Source organism: Haliotis rufescens, unplaced genomic scaffold (genome assembly GCF_023055435.1).
Source record: "Haliotis rufescens isolate VD_foot unplaced genomic scaffold, xgHalRufe1.0.p SCAF_5, whole genome shotgun sequence".
NCBI classification, from domain to species: Eukaryota; Metazoa; Mollusca; class Gastropoda; order Lepetellida; family Haliotidae; genus Haliotis; species Haliotis rufescens.
The window spans coordinates 36692605-36715459 of NW_025964223.1; the positions used below are offsets into that span (position 1 = coordinate 36692605).

The 22855-nt window shown below is 41.3% G+C and overlaps 2 protein-coding genes across 2 annotated transcripts in view; one reads left to right on the plus strand and one right to left on the minus strand.

The window, feature by feature from the left end:
• Positions 1-21432, minus strand: part of LOC124118533 (methylosome protein 50-like) — a 57222-nt gene extending 35790 nt beyond the window's left edge. Inside the window, exon 1 of the mRNA XM_046480689.1 lies at positions 21281-21432. Within this exon, the coding sequence (XP_046336645.1) occupies positions 21281-21338 (58 nt within the window). The 5' untranslated portion in view covers positions 21339-21432. The remainder of the gene's footprint in view (positions 1-21280) is intronic.
• On the plus strand, positions 6615-18611 carry LOC125373492 (keratin-associated protein 10-8-like). Its single transcript, XM_048384596.1, has 2 exons — positions 6615-7463; positions 15043-18611. Exon 2 carries the CDS (start codon positions 15351-15353, stop codon positions 16467-16469), a length of 1119 nt encoding a protein of 372 aa, XP_048240553.1. The 5' UTR covers positions 6615-7463; positions 15043-15350; the 3' UTR covers positions 16470-18611.
• Positions 21433-22855: the final 1423 nt, after the last annotated feature.

Here is a 22855-nt window from a genome sequence, read left to right on the forward strand (position 1 = left end):
AAATCTGGCAGCCCGAGTTGAAATCAACCAGTCTCGGACGGTCGGGCAGGCAGGTATTTCGAACACTGCATGCCACCATCCTAAACATGCTAGTAGACGCTTCCTTCAATTAATACGATTAATAGGGACCTTTTTCAAACTGTACAACTATAGACAGTGCGATGGGACTTAAGCATTGTAACTGGATCCACTGTTGGAATGCACAGCAAACATCCTCCATCATGCAGGCAATGTGTCTGACACTTGTCCAGTGCCTGGCTGTGGACAACATAGCATCACCCATCTAGTGGGCCTCATGGCAAATTGGCAAGTTCGATTCCTATTTAAAAAAACTCAATCTGTCTGCTTGCTATTCTAATTTGATCAAACTGTACACATGGTAAATTTCATTTAGTCTAAATTCAGCAGTTGCTGATTATCCTAATCATGCTACCGTATTTTCTTGAGTATAGTGCGCACTTTTTTTCGAAAAAACACAGCTGTGTAGAAGGGGGTGCGCATTATACACAAATTATGAGTTTGGATGTTTTTTCCCCCCATGGAAAGACATTACCGTGAGCACGAAACACCGTAAATACCATGTCAACAAATCCATACTGAAGTACGCAAAATACTTATGTAATTACACTGTCTGGCTATAAAAAGTGTTCTTTTTATATCTGGACTTATGTTTGTAACTTATTTCATCGATTTTATTCAAAATTCCTTATAATATTGTTTTTATTAATATTTCGGCGAAATCGTGTGTGAAACGATCGGAAGATCGCACAACTCACCGTTATTAGCAGCAACCACGGTCAGAATACCGCTATTGACGCCTTGAAACAAACTTTAGTTGACAGAGAATGGATACATATATCATAAATGACATACTTTGCCTCGTTAAAAGTCATATTTGTTTTTGTTTGACGATTCTATGTCAACATGAAATTCTCGCGATCACGTGATCACGTGCGCGTGAGCCTTGACGGTGACTGGTCAGACATGTTCCATGTAAAAAATAATACCCGGGAATAGCGATCAGCTGCTTCGCTTAGGGTTATTATTATTTTAAATATGTTTAGTAAAGGTTGCATATAATTAAGAAAATAATGGAATATATTATTCCTGATAAATAAAATAGTTTCAGATACAATTGTTGCCGATCCTTGCATTAAAAATCTTATAAAGTTATATCATTGGGTGTGTCTTGACCGAATCACCGGTCGATTCCAAGAAAATGTGTGTACAGCTGATTGCTGTTTCCAGCTTAGTTTACGAGAAAATACGCAAGGTAATCTTAATCCCTAAATATAAAACAATGCCTAGCAGAACAATAAATACTTTTTAAACGGTAAATAAACATGTCTGGTGATTTTTTATCTCAAATTTCGAATTTGTACTGACGAAGTTTCTCAGCACCCGTTTGTTTGCCGGACTTCGCTGAAAGGGTACGGTGTAAAAAATTTCTGCGTATAATATTCAAATTTCTTTTTTTCCAAAATATTGAACCCGCTAGAGGGGGGTGCGCATTATACATGGGTGCGCACTATACTCAAGAAAATACGGTAATTACTCCGACACAATGTCTCAGGTTCACATCGTGACAGTGAAGCATAGTCTTGCTGTAACCGTTTAATATGTTCTGTCTTCTCCTTCTTCCTTGACAATTACACGTCCTTCAATAATACTCTCTGCTACATTTGATTCCCTGCAACACGTTCTGCATTGTGCAAGAATAAGTCTGATCACAGAAGACCTGTACATTAAAAAAAATGCCATGCAATGATGCATGCACTTCCATGTATATGACGTTCTTCACAAAAATAACATTAGGGTTTGATCATATTAACTTCACCTAAACACGGCATCCATCAGTATTTCTCCGAGTCAAATAATGAGCATACATGCCTGTAACGAAAATATCTAGAACTCTACTGGATTCATCTAAAATGTGAAGCAATAACATTCTCTAGCACTTGAATAGGAACACTGATGTAGAAGTTCAGTAATCATCATACAAACATCCCAAATACAATCTGAATAGTGAACAATGGCAAACAGATGGTAGGTACACAGACATCGTGTCATTCATATCAACAAATGAAAAGTACTGGCATGTTGACTTGAACTATAGGGAAGATAACATCATTACTCATGAGTTAATATTATCTTTTTAACTAAACCATGTTAACCAGATTAACATTTGGCCATTTATTTCCGAATTCCTTAAAAAAGAAAATCAAGAAAATTCACAGCTTCTTCTGTTATGTCTGTGTTGTGAATGAACAATCAATCTGCATTTAATCATCATGAAGCAACTGTTCCTCCAATCTGTTTTCTACACAACATCTATTCTGCCCTCTCCTACAACTGTGCTTCCACGCCTTGCACTTGTTTCCTAACTTATCTGGATGGACTTCCCCAAACAAGCATCCTTTGCCTGGGGCAACACAAAACCATTCAGGCTGCCAAATAAGCTGGTATCCGGGGTTTAATCTAGGCTGCACTGGGTAGTGCCTACAGTTATGGCTGCTGCTGCTGCTGCATTGGAACGGAACATCGGGAGGGGGAGGGCAGCATCTGGGCCGTTGTGTGTCTGTCACCAGGATGCTCTGTGTATGCAGCTGCCAGGGTCCCAGTGGATGGCATACTCCACAGTACTGTGCAAAATATCATCATACGCAACGCCAAATTACCAGATCAGTTGTCCTCTTTAACACATATTATCTGTTCAATTTTATCCACTGCTTGGTTAATTTTAAATCTAACATCTGCAACATGCTTTGTAATGATTGGCAACTCATTTGCTGCAACTGATTACAATAAAGTATTATTTTCTGGATTATACACTTAATGCTGTATTTGTTTGTTATTATTGTGGCATGAATGAACAAATTATCTTTCTCTATGGTTTATACTTCAATTGAAAGCCAGTTACAGTTTAAGAGAATGCAGATGCTAGTACGTTACTACTGAGGCCAGTGGGTGGACTGACCTGGGTACTGACTGCCTGGGCTAGAATATTAGCCCCCTCCCTGTTACATCCTCACCTCTTACTGAATAAATGTCAAAGTGAAATAGAATCCAGTCAGTTTCCTACTGCGTATCAATATTGGATTAACAGGGATACAGGCAAGAGATGCACACACTGGTACACTTGTGGGACAGAGGGAAATGTCCTTACTTATGTTCTGCCCTTGGGCTGCCTCATAAGTAGCATAGCTTATTGAGACATCTTTAAGTTAGATCTGGCAATGTATCAATATACATGTATGCTTCTCTCTATCGACAGAAGAACATCTTCATAGCACAAATACATCCTCTGCGAAAGGTTGCTAGGTAACACGATTTTCTTTGCACTTTCTACTTTCACAGTGCCCATCAATGAGCAATTTGTGTTGCCTCCATTCTGAATATCAATTCAGGGAGGCTCTAATTCATAAAATGTTCTTCACTGCCTTGTCTCATGATAGAGTGTTACATAACTCATTGTTGAGTCACATATATCTGTATTCATTAATAACAAACTGATGGATTTCACCAAATATCTTTTGGTCTTGTCCATTTGCTGTATATATTCCGTACATTTGCTTATATACTCAAACTACGTTTATAACAAATTAAAATTATTGGTCCCTTTGAGTTTGTTATAACTGTAGTTTACTGTAACTCATTGTTGAGTCACATATCTCTGAATTGAGTGTTGTATATCTCAGTATTGAATGTCATGCATATAAGTTGTTGTTTTTTGTTTGTTTGTTTGTTGTTTAATGCTGCACTCAGTATATTCCAGCTCTATGACGTCTGTTTGTAAACAATCGAATCTGGATCACACAATCCAGTGATTGATATCATGAGCACCAATCCACGCAATTGGGTTGGTTTGTTGTTTTACACTGCACTTAGCAATATTCCAGCAATATAACGGGAGTCTGTAAATAGTCAAGTCTGGACTAGACAATCCAGTGATTAATATCATGAGCATCGATCAATCGATTTTATGGCAGGCATGGGTTGCTGAAGACCTGTTCTAACACGGATCTTCACGGGCATATCTCAGTATTGAGTGTCATGTATCTCAGCATTGAGTGTCATGTATCTCAGCATTGACAGTCATGTATCTCAGTATTGAGAGTCATGTATCTCAGTATTGGGTGTCCTGTATCTCAGTATTGAGAGTCATGTATCTCAGTATTGAGTCATGTATCTCAGTATTGAGAGTCCTGTATCTCAGTATTGTGTGTTTCATATCTCAGTATTGTGTTTCATGTATCTCAGCATTGAGTGTCATGTATCTCAGCATTGAGAGTCCTGTATCTCAGTATTGAGAGTCATGTATCTCAGTATTGTGTGTTTCATATCTCAGTATTGAGTGTCATGTATCTCAGTATTGAGTGTCATGCATCTCAGTATTGAGTGTCATGCATCTCAGTATTGAGTGTCATGCATCTCAGTATTGAGAGTCATGTATCTCAGTATTGAGAGTCATGTATCTCAGTATTGGGTGTCCTGTATCTCAGTATTGAGTGTCATGTATCTCAGTATTGAGAGTCATGTATCTCAGTATTGAGAGTCATGTATCTCAGTATTGAGAGTCATGTATCTCAGTATTGAGAGTCATGTATCTCAGTATTGAGTGTCATGTATCTCAGCATTGAGTGTCATGTATCTCAGTATTGTGTGTTTCATATCTAAGTATTAAGAGTCATGTATCTCAGTATTGAGTGTCTTGTATCTCAGTATTGTGTGTTTCATATCTAAGTATTAAGAGTCATGTATCTCAGCATTGAGAGTCATGTATCTCCGTATTGAGAGTCATGTATCTCAGTATTGAGAGTCATGTATCTCAGCATTGAGTGTCATGTATCTCAGCATTGAGTGTCATGTATCTCAGCATTGAGTGTCATGTATCTCAGCATTGAGTGTCATGTATCTCAGTATTGAGTGTCATGGATCTCAGCATTGAGTGCCGTGTATCTCAGTATTGTGTGTTTCATATCTAAGTATTAAGAGTCATGTATCTCAGTATTGAGTGCCGTGTATCTCAGTATTGTGTGTTTCATATCTAAGTATTAAGAGTCATGTATCTCAGCATTGAGAGTCATGTATCTCAGCATTGAGAGTCATGTATCTCAGCATTGACAGTCATGTATCTCCGTATTGAGAGTCATGTATCTCAGTATTGAGAGTCATGTATCTCGGTATTGAGTGTTTCATATCTCAGTATTAAGAGTCATGTATCTCAGTATTGAGAGTCATGTATCGCAGTACTGAGTGTCATCTATCTCCGTATTAAGTGTGGCATATCTCAGTATTGAGAGTTAAGTATCTCAGTATTGAGAGTTAAGTATCTCAGTATTGAGTGTCATGAATCTCAGTATTGAGTGTCATGTATCCCAGTATTGAGAGTCATGTATCTCAGTATTGAGTGTCATGTATCTCAGTATTGAGTGTCATGTATCTCAGTATTGAGTGTCATGTATCTCAGTATTGAGTGTCATGTATCTCCGTATTGAGAGTCATGTATCTCAGTATTGGGTGTCCTGTATCTCAGTATTGAGAGTCATATATCTCAGTATCAAGAGTCATGTATCTCAGTATTGAGTGTCGCGTATCTCAATATTGAGTGTCGTGTATCTCAGTATTGTGTGTTGCATATCTCAGTATTGAGTGTTACATATCTCAGTATTGAGTGTTATGTATCTCAGTATTGAGTGTTAAGTATCTCAGCATTGAGTGTCATGTATCTCAGTATTGAGTGTCATGTATCTCAGTATTGAGAGTCATGTATCTCAGTATTGAGTGTCATGTATCACAGTATTGAGAGTCATGTATCTCAGTATTGAGTGTCATGTATCTCAGTATTGAGTGTCATGTATCTCAGTATTGAGTGTCATGTATCTCAGTATTGAGTGTCATGTATCTCAGTATTGAGAGTCCTGTATCTCAGTATTGGGTGTCCTGTATCTCAGTATTGAGTCATGTATCTCAGTATTGAGAATCATGTATCTCAGTATTGTGTTTCATATCTCAGTATTGTGTTTCATATCTCAGTATTGAGTGTCATGTATCTCAGTATTGAGTGTCATGTATCTCAGTATTGAGTGTCATGTATCTCAGTATTGAGTGTCATGTATCTCAGTATTGAGTCATGAATCTCAGTATTGAGTGTCATGTATCTCAGTATTGAGAGTCATGTATCTCAGTATCAAGAGTCATGTATCTCAGTATTGAGTGTCCTGTATCTCAGTATTGAGGTGAGGTGAGGTGAAATTGGGTTTAACGTCGCGTCCAAGATTATTGCACTTATATAGCGACGTGCATGCACGTGTATGTGTGTGTGTGGCTGCTTGTACTAGTCCGGACTGATGCCGATTTATAGTGCTAGCTCACTGAGATACCATGCCGCAGTTTAACATGAATACCCCACTCAGACACAGTATACTGACTCCGAGCCGACCAGTCCTTGTTTTAGCCCCTTAATGCCGAGCGCCAGACAGGGTAACAACAAGTACAATCTTTTAACGTCTTTTTGTATGACGCGGCCCGGGATCGAACCCTGGACCTTCCGCTCTCCGGGCGGACGCTCTACCACAAGACCACGGAGGCGGTCCTCAGTATTGAGTGTCGTGTATCTCAGTATTGTGTGTTGCATATCTCAGTATTGAGTGTTACATATCTCAGTATTGAGTGTTACATATCTCAGTATTGAGTGTTATGTATCTCAGTATTGAGTGTTATGTATCTCAGTATTGTGTTGCATATCTCAGTAGTGAGTGTTACATATCTCAGAATTGAGTGTTACATATCTCAGTATTGTGTGTTACATATCTCAGTATTGAGTGTTGCATGTCTCAGTATTGAGTGCTGTGTATCTCAGTATTTTGTTATGAAACTTGTAAGTAGTCAAGTCAAAGATAACTCTAAGCAAAAAAATTAATATCGAAGGCAAACAAACTGACAGTCAGTAGTGCTTTGTTAGACATTTTGAGCTTCTCAAACATGCTAGGGCAACTTTAATTCCCTTTAGGTTTTGGGTCAGACTTGCTGACCATTGTCTGACTGGGCTGAAAATTTAATTAAACAATGTCCCATGAAGATCTGGGTTAGAATAGGTCTTCAGCAACCTATGCTTGTAAGACGCAATTAACAGGATCTTGTGGTAAGGCTTTCTGATTTGGTTGATGCATATCATCATATCCCAAATGAGTAGATAGATGCTGATGATGTCAATCACTGGATTGTCTTGTCCAGACTTGATCTTCAAAAACGCTGCCATATAGCTGCAATTTTGCTGAGAGTTTTAACAACAAACAATCAAACCCTGAATGTTTTTTTTCCGCAGTGATGTTGAAGACTTTACTGTATTGATTACTTGAGCTGTGTCAGCCAGCGGAATCAGGGATATTAAAAAGTCCCATGTGTGGCCAATATATAGAGGCCTGCAACCAAGGCTTACCAACAGACCAACATATCAGCAAGTAGGTTAACACTTTCAGTTTAATCAAACCAGTATCAAGTCCTGAATCAAGTCAATGACAAATTATGCCTGTGTAATATGTTCAACGTGATGTCACATCCCTCCCTTTTGTCCGTCTCCCTCCTACATCTACGGGACCATATGGCCAGCTTAGACAGCATTGCCCCTGACTTACTGTGTACATAAAGTGTTGCTGCCCATGACATACTGTGTACATAAAGTGTTGCTGCCCATGACTTACTGTGTACATAAAGTGTTGCTGCCCCTGACTTACTGTGTACATTAAGTGTTGCTGCCCATGACTTACTGTGTACATAAAGTGTTGCTGCCCCTGACTTACTGTGTACATAAAGTGTTGCTGCCCATGACATACTGTGTACATTAAGTGTTGCTGCCCCTGACATACTGTGTACATTAAGTGTTGCTGCCCATGACTTACTGTGTACATAAAGTGTTGCTGCCCATGACTTACTGTGTACATAAAGTGTTGCTGCCCATGACTTACTGTGTACATTAAGTGTTGCTGCCCATGACTTACTGTGTACATTAAGTGTTGCTGCCCCAGACTTACTGTGTACATTAAGTGTTGCTGCCCCAGACTTACTGTGTACATAAAGTGTTGCTGCCCCTGACTTACTGTGTACATAAAGTGTTGCTGCCCATGACTTACTGTGTACATAAAGTGTTCCTGCCCCTGACATACTGTGTACATTAAGTGTTGCTGCCCCAGACTTACTGTGTACATAAAGTGTTGCTGCCCATGACTTACTGTGTACATTAAGTGTTGCTGCCCCAGACTTACTGTGTACATAAAGTGTTGCTGCCCATGACATACTGTGTACATTAAGTGTTGCTGCCCCAGACTTACTGTGTACATAAAGTGTTGCTGCCCATGACTTACTGTGTACATTAAGTGTTGCTGCCCATGACTTACTGTGTACATTAAGTGTTGCTGCCCATGACATACTGTGTACATAAAGTGTTGCTGCCCATGACTTACTGTGTACATTAAGTGTTGCTGCCCATGACTTACTGTGTACATAAAGTGTTGCTGCCCCAGACTTACTGTGTACATTAAGTGTTGCTGCCCCAGACTTACTGTGTACATTAAGTGTTGCTGCCCCAGACTTACTGTGTACATTAAGTGTTGCTGCCCCAGACTTACTGTGTACATAAAGTGTTGCTGCCCCAGACTTACTGTGTACATAAAGTGTTGCTGCCCATGACTTACTGTGTACATAAAGTGTTGCTGCCCCAGACTTACTGTGTACATAAAGTGTTGCTGCCCCTGACATACTGTGTACATTAAGTGTTGCTGCCCCAGACTTACTGTGTACATTAAGTGTTGCTGCCCATGACTTACTGTGTACATAAAGTGTTGCTGCCCCAGACTTACTGTGTACATAAAGTGTTGCTGCCCATGACTTACTGTGTACATTAAGTGTTGCTGCCCATGACTTACTGTGTACATAAAGTGTTGCTGCCCCAGACTTACTGTGTACATTAAGTGTTGCTGCCCATGACTTACTGTGTACATTAAGTGTTGCTGCCCCAGACTTACTGTGTACATTAAGTGTTGCTGCCCCAGACTTACTGTGTACATAAAGTGTTGCTGCCCCAGACTTACTGTGTACATTAAGTGTTGCTGCCCCTGACATACTGTGTACATTAAGTGTTGCTGCCCCTGACATACTGTGTACATAAAGTGTTGCTGCCCATGACATACTGTGTACATAAAGTGTTGCTGCCCCTGACTTACTGTGTACATAAAGTGTTGCTGCCCATGACATACTGTGTACATTAAGTGTTGCTGCCCCTGACATACTGTGTACATAAAGTGTTGCTGCCCCTGACATACCGTGTACATAAAGTGTTGCTGCCCCAGACTTACTGTGTACATTAAGTGTTGCTGCCCCTGACTTACTGTGTACATTAAGTGTTGCTGCCCCTGACATACTGTGTACATTAAGTGTTGCTGCCCAAGACTTACTGTGTACATTAAGTGTTGCTGCCCAAGACTTACTGTGTACATAAAGTGTTGCTGCCCCAGACTTACTGTGTACATTAAGTGTTGCTGCCCAAGACTTACTGTGTACATTAAGTGTTGCTGCCCCTGACTTACTGTGTACATTAAGTGTTGCTGCCCCAGACTTACTGTGTACATAAAGTGTTGCTGCCCATGACTTACTGTGTACATTAAGTGTTGCTGCCCATGACTTACTGTGTACATAAAGTGTTGCTGCCCCAGACTTACTGTGTACATTAAGTGTTGCTGCCCATGACTTACTGTGTACATTAAGTGTTGCTGCCCCAGACTTACTGTGTACATTAAGTGTTGCTGCCCATGACTTACTGTGTACATAAAGTGTTGCTGCCCCAGACTTACTGTGTACATTAAGTGTTGCTGCCCCTGACATACTGTGTACATTAAGTGTTGCTGCCCCTGACATACTGTGTACATAAAGTGTTGCTGCCCATGACATACTGTGTACATAAAGTGTTGCTGCCCCTGACTTACTGTGTACATAAAGTGTTGCTGCCCATGACATACTGTGTACATTAAGTGTTGCTGCCCCTGACATACTGTGTACATAAAGTGTTGCTGCCCCTGACATACCGTGTACATAAAGTGTTGCTGCCCCAGACTTACTGTGTACATTAAGTGTTGCTGCCCCTGACTTACTGTGTACATTAAGTGTTGCTGCCCCTGACATACTGTGTACATAAAGTGTTGCTGCCCCAGACTTACTGTGTACATAAGTGTTGCTGCCCCAGACTTACTGTGTACATAAAGTGTTGCTGCCCCAGACATACTGTGTACATTAAGTGTTGCTGCCCATGACTTACTGTGTACATAAAGTGTTGCTGCCCCAGACTTACTGTGTACATAAAGTGTTGCTGCCCCTGACATACTGTGTACATAAAGTGTTGCTGCCCCAGACTTACTGTGTACATAAAGTGTTGCTGCCCCAGACATACTGTGTACATTAAGTGTTGCTGCCCATGACTTACTGTGTACATAAAGTGTTGCTGCCCCAGACTTACTGTGTACATAAAGTGTTGCTGCCCATGACATACTGTGTACATTAAGTGTTGCTGCCCAAGACTTACTGTGTACATTAAGTGTTGCTGCCCCAGACTTACTGTGTACATAAAGTGTTGCTGCCCCAGACTTACTGTGTACATAAAGTGTTGCTGCCCATGACATACTGTGTACATTAAGTGTTGCTGCCCATGACTTACTGTGTACATAAAGTGTTGCTGCCCCAGACTTACTGTGTACATAAAGTGTTGCTGCCCATGACATACTGTGTACATTAAGTGTTGCTGCCCAAGACTTACTGTGTACATTAAGTGTTGCTGCCCCAGACTTACTGTGTACATTAAGTGTTGCTGCCCCAGACTTACTGTGTACATAAAGTGTTGCTGCCCCAGACTTACTGTGTACATTAAGTGTTGCTGCCCAAGACTTACTGTGTACATTAAGTGTTGCTGCCCCTGACTTACTGTGTACATTAAGTGTTGCTGCCCCAGACTTACTGTGTACATAAAGTGTTGCTGCCCATGACTTACTGTGTACATTAAGTGTTGCTGCCCATGACTTACTGTGTACATAAAGTGTTGCTGCCCCAGACTTACTGTGTACATTAAGTGTTGCTGCCCATGACTTACTGTGTACATTAAGTGTTGCTGCCCCAGACTTACTGTGTACATTAAGTGTTGCTGCCCATGACTTACTGTGTACATAAAGTGTTGCTGCCCCAGACTTACTGTGTACATTAAGTGTTGCTGCCCCTGACATACTGTGTACATTAAGTGTTGCTGCCCCTGACATACTGTGTACATAAAGTGTTGCTGCCCCTGACATACTGTGTACATAAAGTGTTGCTGCCCCTGACTTACTGTGTACATAAAGTGTTGCTGCCCATGACATACTGTGTACATAAAGTGTTGCTGCCCATGACTTACTGTGTACATTAAGTGTTGCTGCCCCAGACTTACTGTGTACATTAAGTGTTGCTGCCCCTGACATACTGTGTACATAAAGTGTTGCTGCCCATGACATACTGTGTACATAAAGTGTTGCTGCCCCTGACTTACTGTGTACATAAAGTGTTGCTGCCCATGACATACTGTGTACATTAAGTGTTGCTGCCCCTGACATACTGTGTACATAAAGTGTTGCTGCCCCTGACATACCGTGTACATAAAGTGTTGCTGCCCCAGACTTACTGTGTACATTAAGTGTTGCTGCCCCTGACTTACTGTGTACATTAAGTGTTGCTGCCCCTGACATACTGTGTACATTAAGTGTTGCTGCCCAAGACTTACTGTGTACATTAAGTGTTGCTGCCCCTGACATACTGTGTACATAAAGTGTTGCTGCCCCAGACTTACTGTGTACATAAGTGTTGCTGCCCCAGACTTACTGTGTACATAAAGTGTTGCTGCCCCAGACATACTGTGTACATTAAGTGTTGCTGCCCATGACTTACTGTGTACATAAAGTGTTGCTGCCCCAGACTTACTGTGTACATAAAGTGTTGCTGCCCCTGACATACTGTGTACATAAAGTGTTGCTGCCCCAGACTTACTGTGTACATTAAGTGTTGCTGCCCCAGACTTACTGTGTACATAAAGTGTTGCTGCCCCAGACATACTGTGTACATTAAGTGTTGCTGCCCATGACTTACTGTGTACATAAAGTGTTGCTGCCCCAGACTTACTGTGTACATAAAGTGTTGCTGCCCATGACATACTGTGTACATTAAGTGTTGCTGCCCAAGACTTACTGTGTACATTAAGTGTTGCTGCCCCAGACTTACTGTGTACATAAAGTGTTGCTGCCCCAGACTTACTGTGTACATAAAGTGTTGCTGCCCATGACATACTGTGTACATTAAGTGTTGCTGCCCATGACTTACTGTGTACATAAAGTGTTGCTGCCCCAGACTTACTGTGTACATAAAGTGTTGCTGCCCATGACATACTGTGTACATTAAGTGTTGCTGCCCAAGACTTACTGTGTACATTAAGTGTTGCTGCCCCAGACTTACTGTGTACATTAAGTGTTGCTGCCCCAGACTTACTGTGTACATAAAGTGTTGCTGCCCCAGACATACTGTGTACATTAAGTGTTGCTGCCCATGACTTACTGTGTACATAAAGTGTTGCTGCCCCAGACTTACTGTGTACATTAAGTGTTGCTGCCCCTGACTTACTGTGTACATTAAGTGTTGCTGCCCAAGACTTACTGTGTACATTAAGTGTTGCTGCCCCAGACTTACTGTGTACATTAAGTGTTGCTGCCCCAGACTTACTGTGTACATAAAGTGTTGCTGCCCAAGACTTACTGTGTACATTAAGTGTTGCTGCCCCAGACTTACTGTGTACATTAAGTGTTGCTGCCCCAGACTTACTGTGTACATAAAGTGTTGCTGCCCCAGACTTACTGTGTACATTAAGTGTTGCTGCCCCTGACTTACTGTGTACATAAAGTGTTGCTGCCCCTGACTTACTGTGTACATTAAGTGTTGCTGCCCAAGACTTACTGTGTACATTAAGTGTTGCTGCCCCAGACTTACTGTGTACATAAAGTGTTGCGACAGGTCTGACAAGCTACCTGTGTAATGAGGTGGCACAGTAGCCAGGTATGTGTGGCAGGTGGTAGGACTAGGGGGAGAGTAATAGATGCCCGCCACCCAAGGGTTGAGGTGGCACAGTAGCCAGGTATGTGTGGCAGGTGGTAGGACTAGGGGGATAGTGCCAGATGCCCGCCACCCGAGGGTTGAGGTGGCACAGTAGCCAGGTATGTGTGGCAGGTGGTAGGACTAGGGGGAGAGTACCAGATGCCCGCCACCCGAATGTGAGGTAGCACCAGATTCCAGGCATGCAGCAGGTGACTGGGGAGGCGGGAGAGCACTTTGACGCCCCTGTGATGCATGACTGCCCGTGTCTCACTCATCATCCCTCCAGTAACATGGCAGCTCAGTTTTCTGGCCTTGTCTCTTCCAGCTATACTGCTTAGCTGACTATAATCTGCCCTCCAATAGCGAGGGCATGCTCCTTGATAGCTTGCACCAACCAATGTCAGGGTTAAACAAGCGAAGCCGGCTACACACTTTATCACTGGGCTTGCATGAAGCAATTTTATCCAAATTGGTGGGCGTATGTTGACCACATTAATGATAATCTGTTTATCAGACAAGTCAACTGTTAAGTTTTGAGAGTTTCATCTCTACTAGTGTATCACATCCAAAGCTCTCCTGATTTGATTAAAACATGATGACAATACATACCCTTTGGCTTCTCTACCTGAGAGATTGCTGGTCACAGTGTGACATGGTCTATTTCAAGACTACAGATGAGTAAATACAATCTAAATTATCTCAGTTTTGGAAAATTTAGAAAGAGAATGCCATGGCATAGTCATGAAAAAATATATGAGTAATGAGAGTGAAAAAAAATAACAGTTTCCTTAGATCACATAAATGATTTGATCACTCCTCCATCAGCCGCCAGCTGAGAGATATGAACAGGATGACAGATCTTGCCAGGAGACAGCTGTTATAGTTTCATTTGAGCGAGCACATATCCTATAATTCTATGTCATTATTGACTACACGCAACAATAAATGTAGAATACAATAAAAAAAAACATCAATCAGCAGTGACTCAACTGACATGACAATACTGACATTCATTCCACACAACTTGTGTCTCACAGAAAAAGATATGGAGATCCCCCCCCACCCCACCCCCCACGTCAATGATTATGTACCAGGTACCGATCAGCTCCTACAGCTAGCTACTGAGGATGGTCACCTGTGTGAACATGTTTACATGTTTACATAACTGCCGCAGTCACACAGCTCAGTCAAGGATTTACCATATACCTGGGCTACACAAATTCACCTACTGCCTACACAGGTAGTGACTGGTACTTGGCCTGAATCCCAAAGACCAGGCAAATGACATGTATACATGTAGCAATAGTAATGTTGAGTTATACCTACTATGACATACCTACAAAAGTAACATTCCCTGACAGAATGACGGAACTTATTATGACATTTGTTTCTGTCCTGGTGAGTGAGTGAGTGAGTGAGTTGGGTTTAACGCAACTTTTAACAGTATTCCAGTTATATCATGGGTCAGCGACTTAGAGTTATGTTCCCTTGATGTTAGGAAAACGGCTGACGACAAGACTACACATAGGTTTTACACATTTGAGTTTAAAGGAAACACTGCTTAGTTACATCATATTTTCTTTAATTCTCCAGTGAAAGTAATCATACTGCTTTCATTCCATCATAATTGACGAATGTCAACAAACAGTCAATAAAGTAATATTTATTTTCAGGATTTCCATATTTCTGTTCCGGTTTATGTGGAGTTTTGTCATGACATGCAATTTGTCATGACATGGTTTATGAGATATAATTTCATAGTATGCTTATGTTGTTTGGTAGCAATGAATAATGTAAAACGATCACAAGACACATTATTTCTACATAATCTGATAATTATAAGACTTTCATCGCACCATTTAATTTTGTATGTCTGCTACATGACTACAGGGGATGTGGCAAAAGGCTGCTGCATGACTACAGGGGATGTGGCAAATGGCTGCCGCTTGACTACAGGGGAAGCTACATGACTACAGGGGATGTGGAAAATGGCTGCTGCGTGACTACAAGCTACCAGGGATGTGGCAAATGGCTGCTGCTTGACTACAGGGGAAGCTACATGACTACAAGGGATGTGGCAAATGGCTGCTGCGTGACAACAGGGGATGTGGCAAAAGGCTGCTGCGTGACAACAGGGGATGTGGCAAATGGCTGCTGCGTGACTACAAGCTACCAGGGATGACTACAGGGGAAGCTACATGACTACAAGGGATGTGGCAAATGACTGCTGCGTGACAACAGGGGATGTGGCAAATGACTGCTGCGTGACAACAGGGGTTGTGGCAAATGACTGCTGCATGACTATAGGGGATGTGGCAAATGGCTGCTGCATGACTACAGAGGATGTGGCAAATGGCTGCTGCATGACAACAGGGGTTGTGGCAAATGACTGCTGCGTGACTATAGGGGATGTGGCAAATGGCTGCTGCGTGACAACAGGGGTTGTGGCAAATGACTGCTGCATGACTATAGGGAATGTGGCAAATGGCTGCTGCGTGACAACAGGGGTTGTGGCAAATGACTGCTGCATGACTATAGGGGATGTGGCAAATGGCTGCTGCATGACTACAGAGGATGTGGCAAATGGCTGCTGCATGACTTTAGGGAATGTGGCAAATGACTGCTGCATGACTATAGGGGATGTGGCAAATGACTGCTGCATGACTACAGGGGATGTGGCAAATGGCTGCTGCATGACTACAGAGGATGTGGCAAATGGCTGCTGCATGACTTTAGGGAATGTGGCAAATGGCTGCTGCGTGACTATAGGGGATGTGGCAAATGGCTGCTGCGTGACTATAGGGGATGTGGCAAATGACTGCTGCATGACTACAGGGGATGTGGCAAATGGCTGCTGCATGACTACAGAGGATGTGGCAAATGGCTGCTGCGTGACTATAGGGGATGTGGCAAATGGCTGCTGCGTGACTATAGGGGATGTGGCAAATGACTGCTGCATGACTACAGGGGATGTGGCAAATGACTGCTGCATGACTACAGGGGATGTGACAAATGGCTGCTGCATGACTATAGGGGATGTGGCAAATGGCTGCTGCGTGACTATAGGGGATGTGGCAAATGACTGCTGCGTGACTATAGGGGATGTGGCAAATGACTGCTGCATGACTATAGGGGATGTGGCAACTGGCTGCTACATGACAACAGGGAATGTGGCAAATGGCTGCTGCGTGACAACAGGGGTTGTGGCAAATGGCTGCTGCATGACTACAGAGGATGTGGCAAATGGCTGCTGCGTGACTCTAGGGGATGTGGCAAATGGCTGCTGCGTGACTACAGGGGATGTGGCAAATGGCTGAGTGAGTTGGTGCGATCTGCTGATTGCTTCAAACACAATTTTGTGTACACAAAATTGATTAACATTTTAAATAAATAGATTACAAACATAAGTCAAGATTTACAACAAACACATATTTTAACCAGATTGTGTAATAACAGGATTAATTTTGTGTACTTCTGTATGGTTTTGCTGAAAGTTATTTCCAGTGTTACGAGCTCCGAAGACTAGAAATAAAATAAAATCAGTTTATTTATCATTTATCTATATTATTGTCAAACAATGTCCAGAATATTTTTCTTCTGTTTGTGTCAAACCATATCTCAGAATTTGTCCCTTACATGATTTATGCAAAGCGTAGTTACTATCAGTATTGTCTTCATATATAAATATATATGTACTAAAATGTTTTCTAATCCTGCAAATGTGTCACATTCAAAAATACAGATAGAATCTTTATCATTTGTTTATCACATGATCAACACCTGAGGTTGTGCAGACCTGACCTGCAGCAACACTAAAAGAATATTTACTGAACTTAATGATCCTTGAAACCTTGCCAGTCACACACACACACACACTTTCCTAATTGAATTAATCAAGTACCAGGTGTGTTTACATAATATGTATGACAGACCAATCCTGTATAACATAATCAATCATATATGTGAATGTGATATGAAATAAGGCAAACATCTAAAAGGTGCAAGGGGAAAGATTAACTTTCTTATATTTCCACTGTTATCATTTAACCAACTGAGTCCCTTAACCATGTTCATTCCAAGCTAAACTTTCACCTTTAAACTTTCATTTTGGTTTGCTTAACATGCTTAAAGCTGCACTCACATTATTCTAGCTATATGACAGTGGTCTGTAATTATCAAGTCTGGACCAGACAATCCTGTGATTGACACCATGAGCACTGACATACGCAACTGTGATGTGACATCCATCAACCAAGTAAGCCTGACCACCCCATCCTGTTAATTGCCTCTTCTGACAAGCATGGGTTGCCAAGGACCAATTCTCACCTGTCACCGGGACATAAGTTTCAGTAGTGCAACATACAAACTGGTGATAATAACTAGTCAGCATCCAGGTGAACCTGTACCTTTTAAAGGGTCCCTCCCAAACAAAGTTTCAGATGTTTAACATATTTAACATGAAAATCACTGGTAGTTATTGGCGTTGGAAACATAAAACATTACAATAAAGGGTTTGAAATTATTAGTGCCATCATGCCGAGGGCACACCTAACACTGTAATGGCACGGTGAATTCCTTACCTGCGTGCCCCTTTGGCACATTTAATTTATCGATGAAAGTGACTGACGAGTATTTCTGTTGATAATGAAGACTCGTAAGTAAAAATATTTTTTATAAATATGTGCAAAAACCAATTGAATTTCCTTTCTGGAAAACAATGATCAACACGACTGAACTCTTCTAACACCGACTCCCCAGTCACTGCAGGCCGGTACACCGGCCAGCTGTAGAGACGTCAAAATAGTATTTAACATTATGAACCTACCTGTCATATCATTCATTTATTAGATCGGTCATGTTTTTACAATGTCTGAAATACGTATTTTATTTCAGAATTGACTTTGTATTTAATAATTTGTTGAGTGATTTTTGTGACAGAAAAGTGTGGTAGGGAGCACTGCAAGAATAATGTGGATAATAGTAAGGAACGAGGGAGGCATTAGCATGGCTAGTGACAACACAAGAGTGAGTAGGACAATGAATCAGTACTAAATAAAGGCAGCGGGTGAAAATGGCTTGTGTGAATGTTCCAGAACATTATCCCAGAAGCCAAAATATTTGACACTAAACCATTTCACCCTGCTTTCTCTACGTTTTTGTGTGAAGAATATTAGGAGCTGCTATAGAATCTATAATACTAACCACTAAACAGGCACCTAACCCCAATGAGCATAAAGCTAGGATTGATAGATCCAAAAGGAAATCCAAGGGCTAAGGATAGAGTTCGGGTTAACACATGGTTAACCTACCCTGACACGGGCGACATTTGGATATGTTCAGCACCAATAAATTATAATATACCTAATAAACAGCATTCCCGTGCACACGATGCATAATAATGAAAATTAATGAATCAAATAAATAATATATGTAATATTAGTTCCAATTAACATACTCAACAACAAAAGTTCCTGTGACACCAATATTTTAGTGTTTTTTTCAAACAAGTGAAGTTTGGTTTTCAATATTGTAGTATATGTATGGAATCAAGTCACAAAAACGCAACTGCTACAGAACAGCATGCATTCCATGCAAAAGTTGACTTTTATGCAAGCCCCATGCATTTCACTACCCAAGAATGGGTATAAAAACATGTGCGTTAACGGGATTCCATATGCATTGTTTAGCATTGGTATGCTTGAAGCAGGATCGAGTCCACAACGTCCACAACGTCCACAGAAACACCATTTGGTGTTTATTGCAACGTTGGCAACAGACAAATGCAGTCAGAGACCATCCTCGGAGTAGCTGGCCAAGCGTAACAACTGGATTCGAACAACACACCTACGAAATCGATTCCAACCAGCAACAGTGACTGCAAGAAGCATCCCTGGCCTTCGAAGAATATCTTCACAAACCGTACGTCGCTTCCTAAGATGTGCACGGATTGTCGCCAGAAGACCCGCCAGATGGCCCATTTTGACAGGAAACAACCGACAGGAAACCGCAGACAGCGTCTGTGCTGGACGGCCATGCAGTGTCAACAAGTTCTATTCACTGACAAGTCTCGTTTTCACCTCAGCCACAGCGATGGACGGATTTGAGTGTACCGACGTCGAGGTGAACGTTACGTCAATCATTGTGTCATGGAAGTGTGATTACAGCAAGACAGAGGACCCGTTTGATAGTGGTAGAGGGAAATCTCAATTGACAGTGCTACCGCAATGATCATCGGCCCTGTTGTTCTACCGTTTTTGCATCTTCACGGCCTAGGCATTGCCGTTCAACATGACAACGCCCGGCCTCATATTGCTCAACTTTTTCAGGATTCTCTTCAACAAAGCAATGTGAATGTCATCCCCTGGCCGGCTCGCTCCCCTGATCTCTCATCAATCGAGCACATGTGGGATAAGATGGATCGGCGCCTTCGACGTCAACCACGTATTCCACAGACACTCCAGGAGCTTCAAAACATGCTCCAGCAGATATGGACAGATATCCCACAGGACTTTGTGCAACGCCTGGTCCATTCCATGTGACGAAGATGTGTTGCTTGCATCGCATGCAGAGGTGGACACAAACGCTATTGATCTGTAAAGTGACATTTTGGCATGTTCATGTTTTTTATTAAATCCCGCATTTTCTGAAGTCAGTATGGCAAATTAAACCTTTTGAACACTTACAGGAGACTTTTATCTGTTGCAAACTGAAATTGTTTCAGATTTGTTAAAAAACATAACTTTGCAATAAATCTTATTCAATGCCACAGGAACTTTTGTTGTTCAGTATAATCATGATAATAACTTTAGCCACTGGAATTCCAAAAAAAATGAAATATAAAATAAATTGAAAATAAATGTGCTTTCACAAACTAGCGGTTGCTATACAAGGGCTATATTTAGTAAATAAATGTTCAAAACTCTCAAAATTGCTGGGCTTATTCAGTGACATTGCGTGTTGAGATGATAGCTCACTGGGAAGAGCTTATGCACACTCAATGACCCAGGACGTCACAGGGCATTGTTTCGGTGATGTGACTGGCAACAAAATACTACAAATTATGTCATAGGGTACTGTGACGTGTTTGAAGAGTTTGTGGTACTGTATTATAAAGGTTGACCAAAAAAAAATTCCAGGCTTTGAACACACTATAACTATAAAAACCTGCAAATCTGAAAACATACTATTTATCACACTGAGCAATCAAATTAAACCAGTTGGACCAATGTCCATGATAAAATCCCAGCCAACGAACTCCAAGCTCTAGTACTTCTCTAATGTTCAATCCTATCATCATATTGTAGCACCAGGCACAAGAACAATCAACCAAGAATCAATTTTTCTGGATATAAAACAAATAAGCTATATAGAAACTAACACATTTAATCGATTAGTCCTTTAATGATAGCATATAGCAAAACTGTTAACAATGGTACATTTCTACCAGTCCTTATGATACCTTAACTATTTGGCAGTTTGGCAAGAAGTTGAGGACAATGTGTCACCCTGTTGCTGTCATGTTCAATTTGCTGCTCATTTATACTCTAATTATTACATGCATAAAACTGTAAAGTGACTTATAAAATAAAATCTAATATGTAAGATGATTGCCATCTGGGCCTGCCTGTCTGTTAACGTGCCTGAAATTTTAACCTGTTATGAGAATTTACTGAATGTATAGTTCGTACAATCTGATTGAGCCTTCCTCTATTCAGGAAGCAGTAAGACGGCTTGTGTGAAGCTGTCTTCTGAAGTGGTCATCTCTGGCCAGGGTCAGTTGAGGTCACCTATTCCTCCACACAACTGTCCAGTACGATTGACAGCGTACCTTGTCTAGGCTAATACCTAATGTCTAGCAAGTACAAAACTACCTTCTACTGACGTTTTCATTTTATAAACACAACATACATGCCTCACGGTCCAAGTTTACAAAGCACGTTTTTCTATCCAAACTCACTGTAAAGCTCATTGTAGCGAGCATAGATTATCATTATTCACATGCTTTGTCCATGCGGCAATTTCTGTGACATTTTCGAGCTTAAGATCGAATGTCAACATGCAGTGACAAATGGTCAGTAACACACGCATAATAATAGACTGATAATTCCAGATAAATTGACGATCTTACCCCTATGACACTGAACCACGTCCAGCTGCCTATCCATGGCGGCGGGTATTTGATCCATAGTTGTTCAACCGAATCCTATCTCACATACACTCCGTGACCATGTGCACCAATGCCGGAAATGCGCGCCAAGTTGAAAACAAGCATTGCGCAGTCGCGAAAATGCATCTCGCGTGAACATTTCACACTTATCGCGTTTTATAACAACAATTTATCCCTCAAATGATGCGTTTATTCGTTTTCTAAACGCTTCAAACTGGAATTCGCGGTATATCATAATCTAATAAATGAATTAATATATGATGAAAGGGAGAGAAAGTGTGTTTTTGTAACTACGACTCCTGAAGACAAGACGAATTATCTCCCTTTGTTTCTAAGTTACATTAGCCGATACCATCATATTATACCGATATCTGGTCTCCGACATTTGGTACCATATAACAATACCCTTTTCCAGCATTCCACATTGAGTTTCATGTACTCTCGCTATAATGTATTTACATGAATTGCCATCTTTCTTGCTGAAATTGGACCAAATAGTACAATTAAGACATGAGACTTTTCTAATTTCTTTTCATTCGAATACAAAAATTGAGGAGAACCTCTCGAGAAGTGAGAAGGTGAATTCGTAATCACACCAGATCGTAGCCATGGAGAATTCGCAGCTCGTAGACAGATTTCACCGCGAACTCGTACAAAAAACTACTTACTTACTTAAATTAGGAATTTAACGTGCGCTTTCCGGCATATGCGTATTTCGCGCACTCGGCGTGACGTTCTGCCAGTCATCTTTTATAGAGACATATGCGGAAGCTATAATTAATCTTCTTCTCAGCTTGGATCTATGGGTAATCAATCCCATACTCCACTCACAGTTGTCCTTCTGGGATGGGACATACTTACCTGGGTATTTATTTATAATAGTAGTTACAAAGAACCATGCAAATCATGCAAAATAAGACTACAGTAAACCACTACACCCACCATGCACTTACTGAACCTCTAGTGTTCTTCAGCTTGGATATACTTACCGAATTATTTGTTTATGACAACTTTGATCCAGAGGATCAACACGGCCCGAAGAAATTTTGTAGCATATCTACTGGTAAGGCAGGATAAATCGTGTTGTGATCTGATAATTACCCCATATGACTATGGTTGAGGTCCGCCCACTGGCGAGTACCATTGTGAAGAAAGGGGTAGAGGGTGGTCCACGACAAGTAGTACGATGAATATGTGCGTGTCGGGTCTCGGTTAACAACGAGCTCAATAGCATGTCATAGATGCTGTCAGTTATTTTCGAACTACGTGTGAGTGCGTGAGTGAGTGAGTATGGTTTTACGCCGCTTTTACCAATATTCAAGCAATATCAGCGCGGGGACACCAGAAATGGGCTTCACACATTGCACCCACATTACATACTAACTGTGAATAGGCGATCGAAGAGCGCCCTGGTCCAAAAAGTCAAGTTGGGATTTGATGGCTGGAAGATATCTCGACTTGCTTGGGCTTATAAAACTACTCTCTTTGTCCCGAGCGAAACCTTCTGCTCTGATGCACTAGATACAGACAGAACAG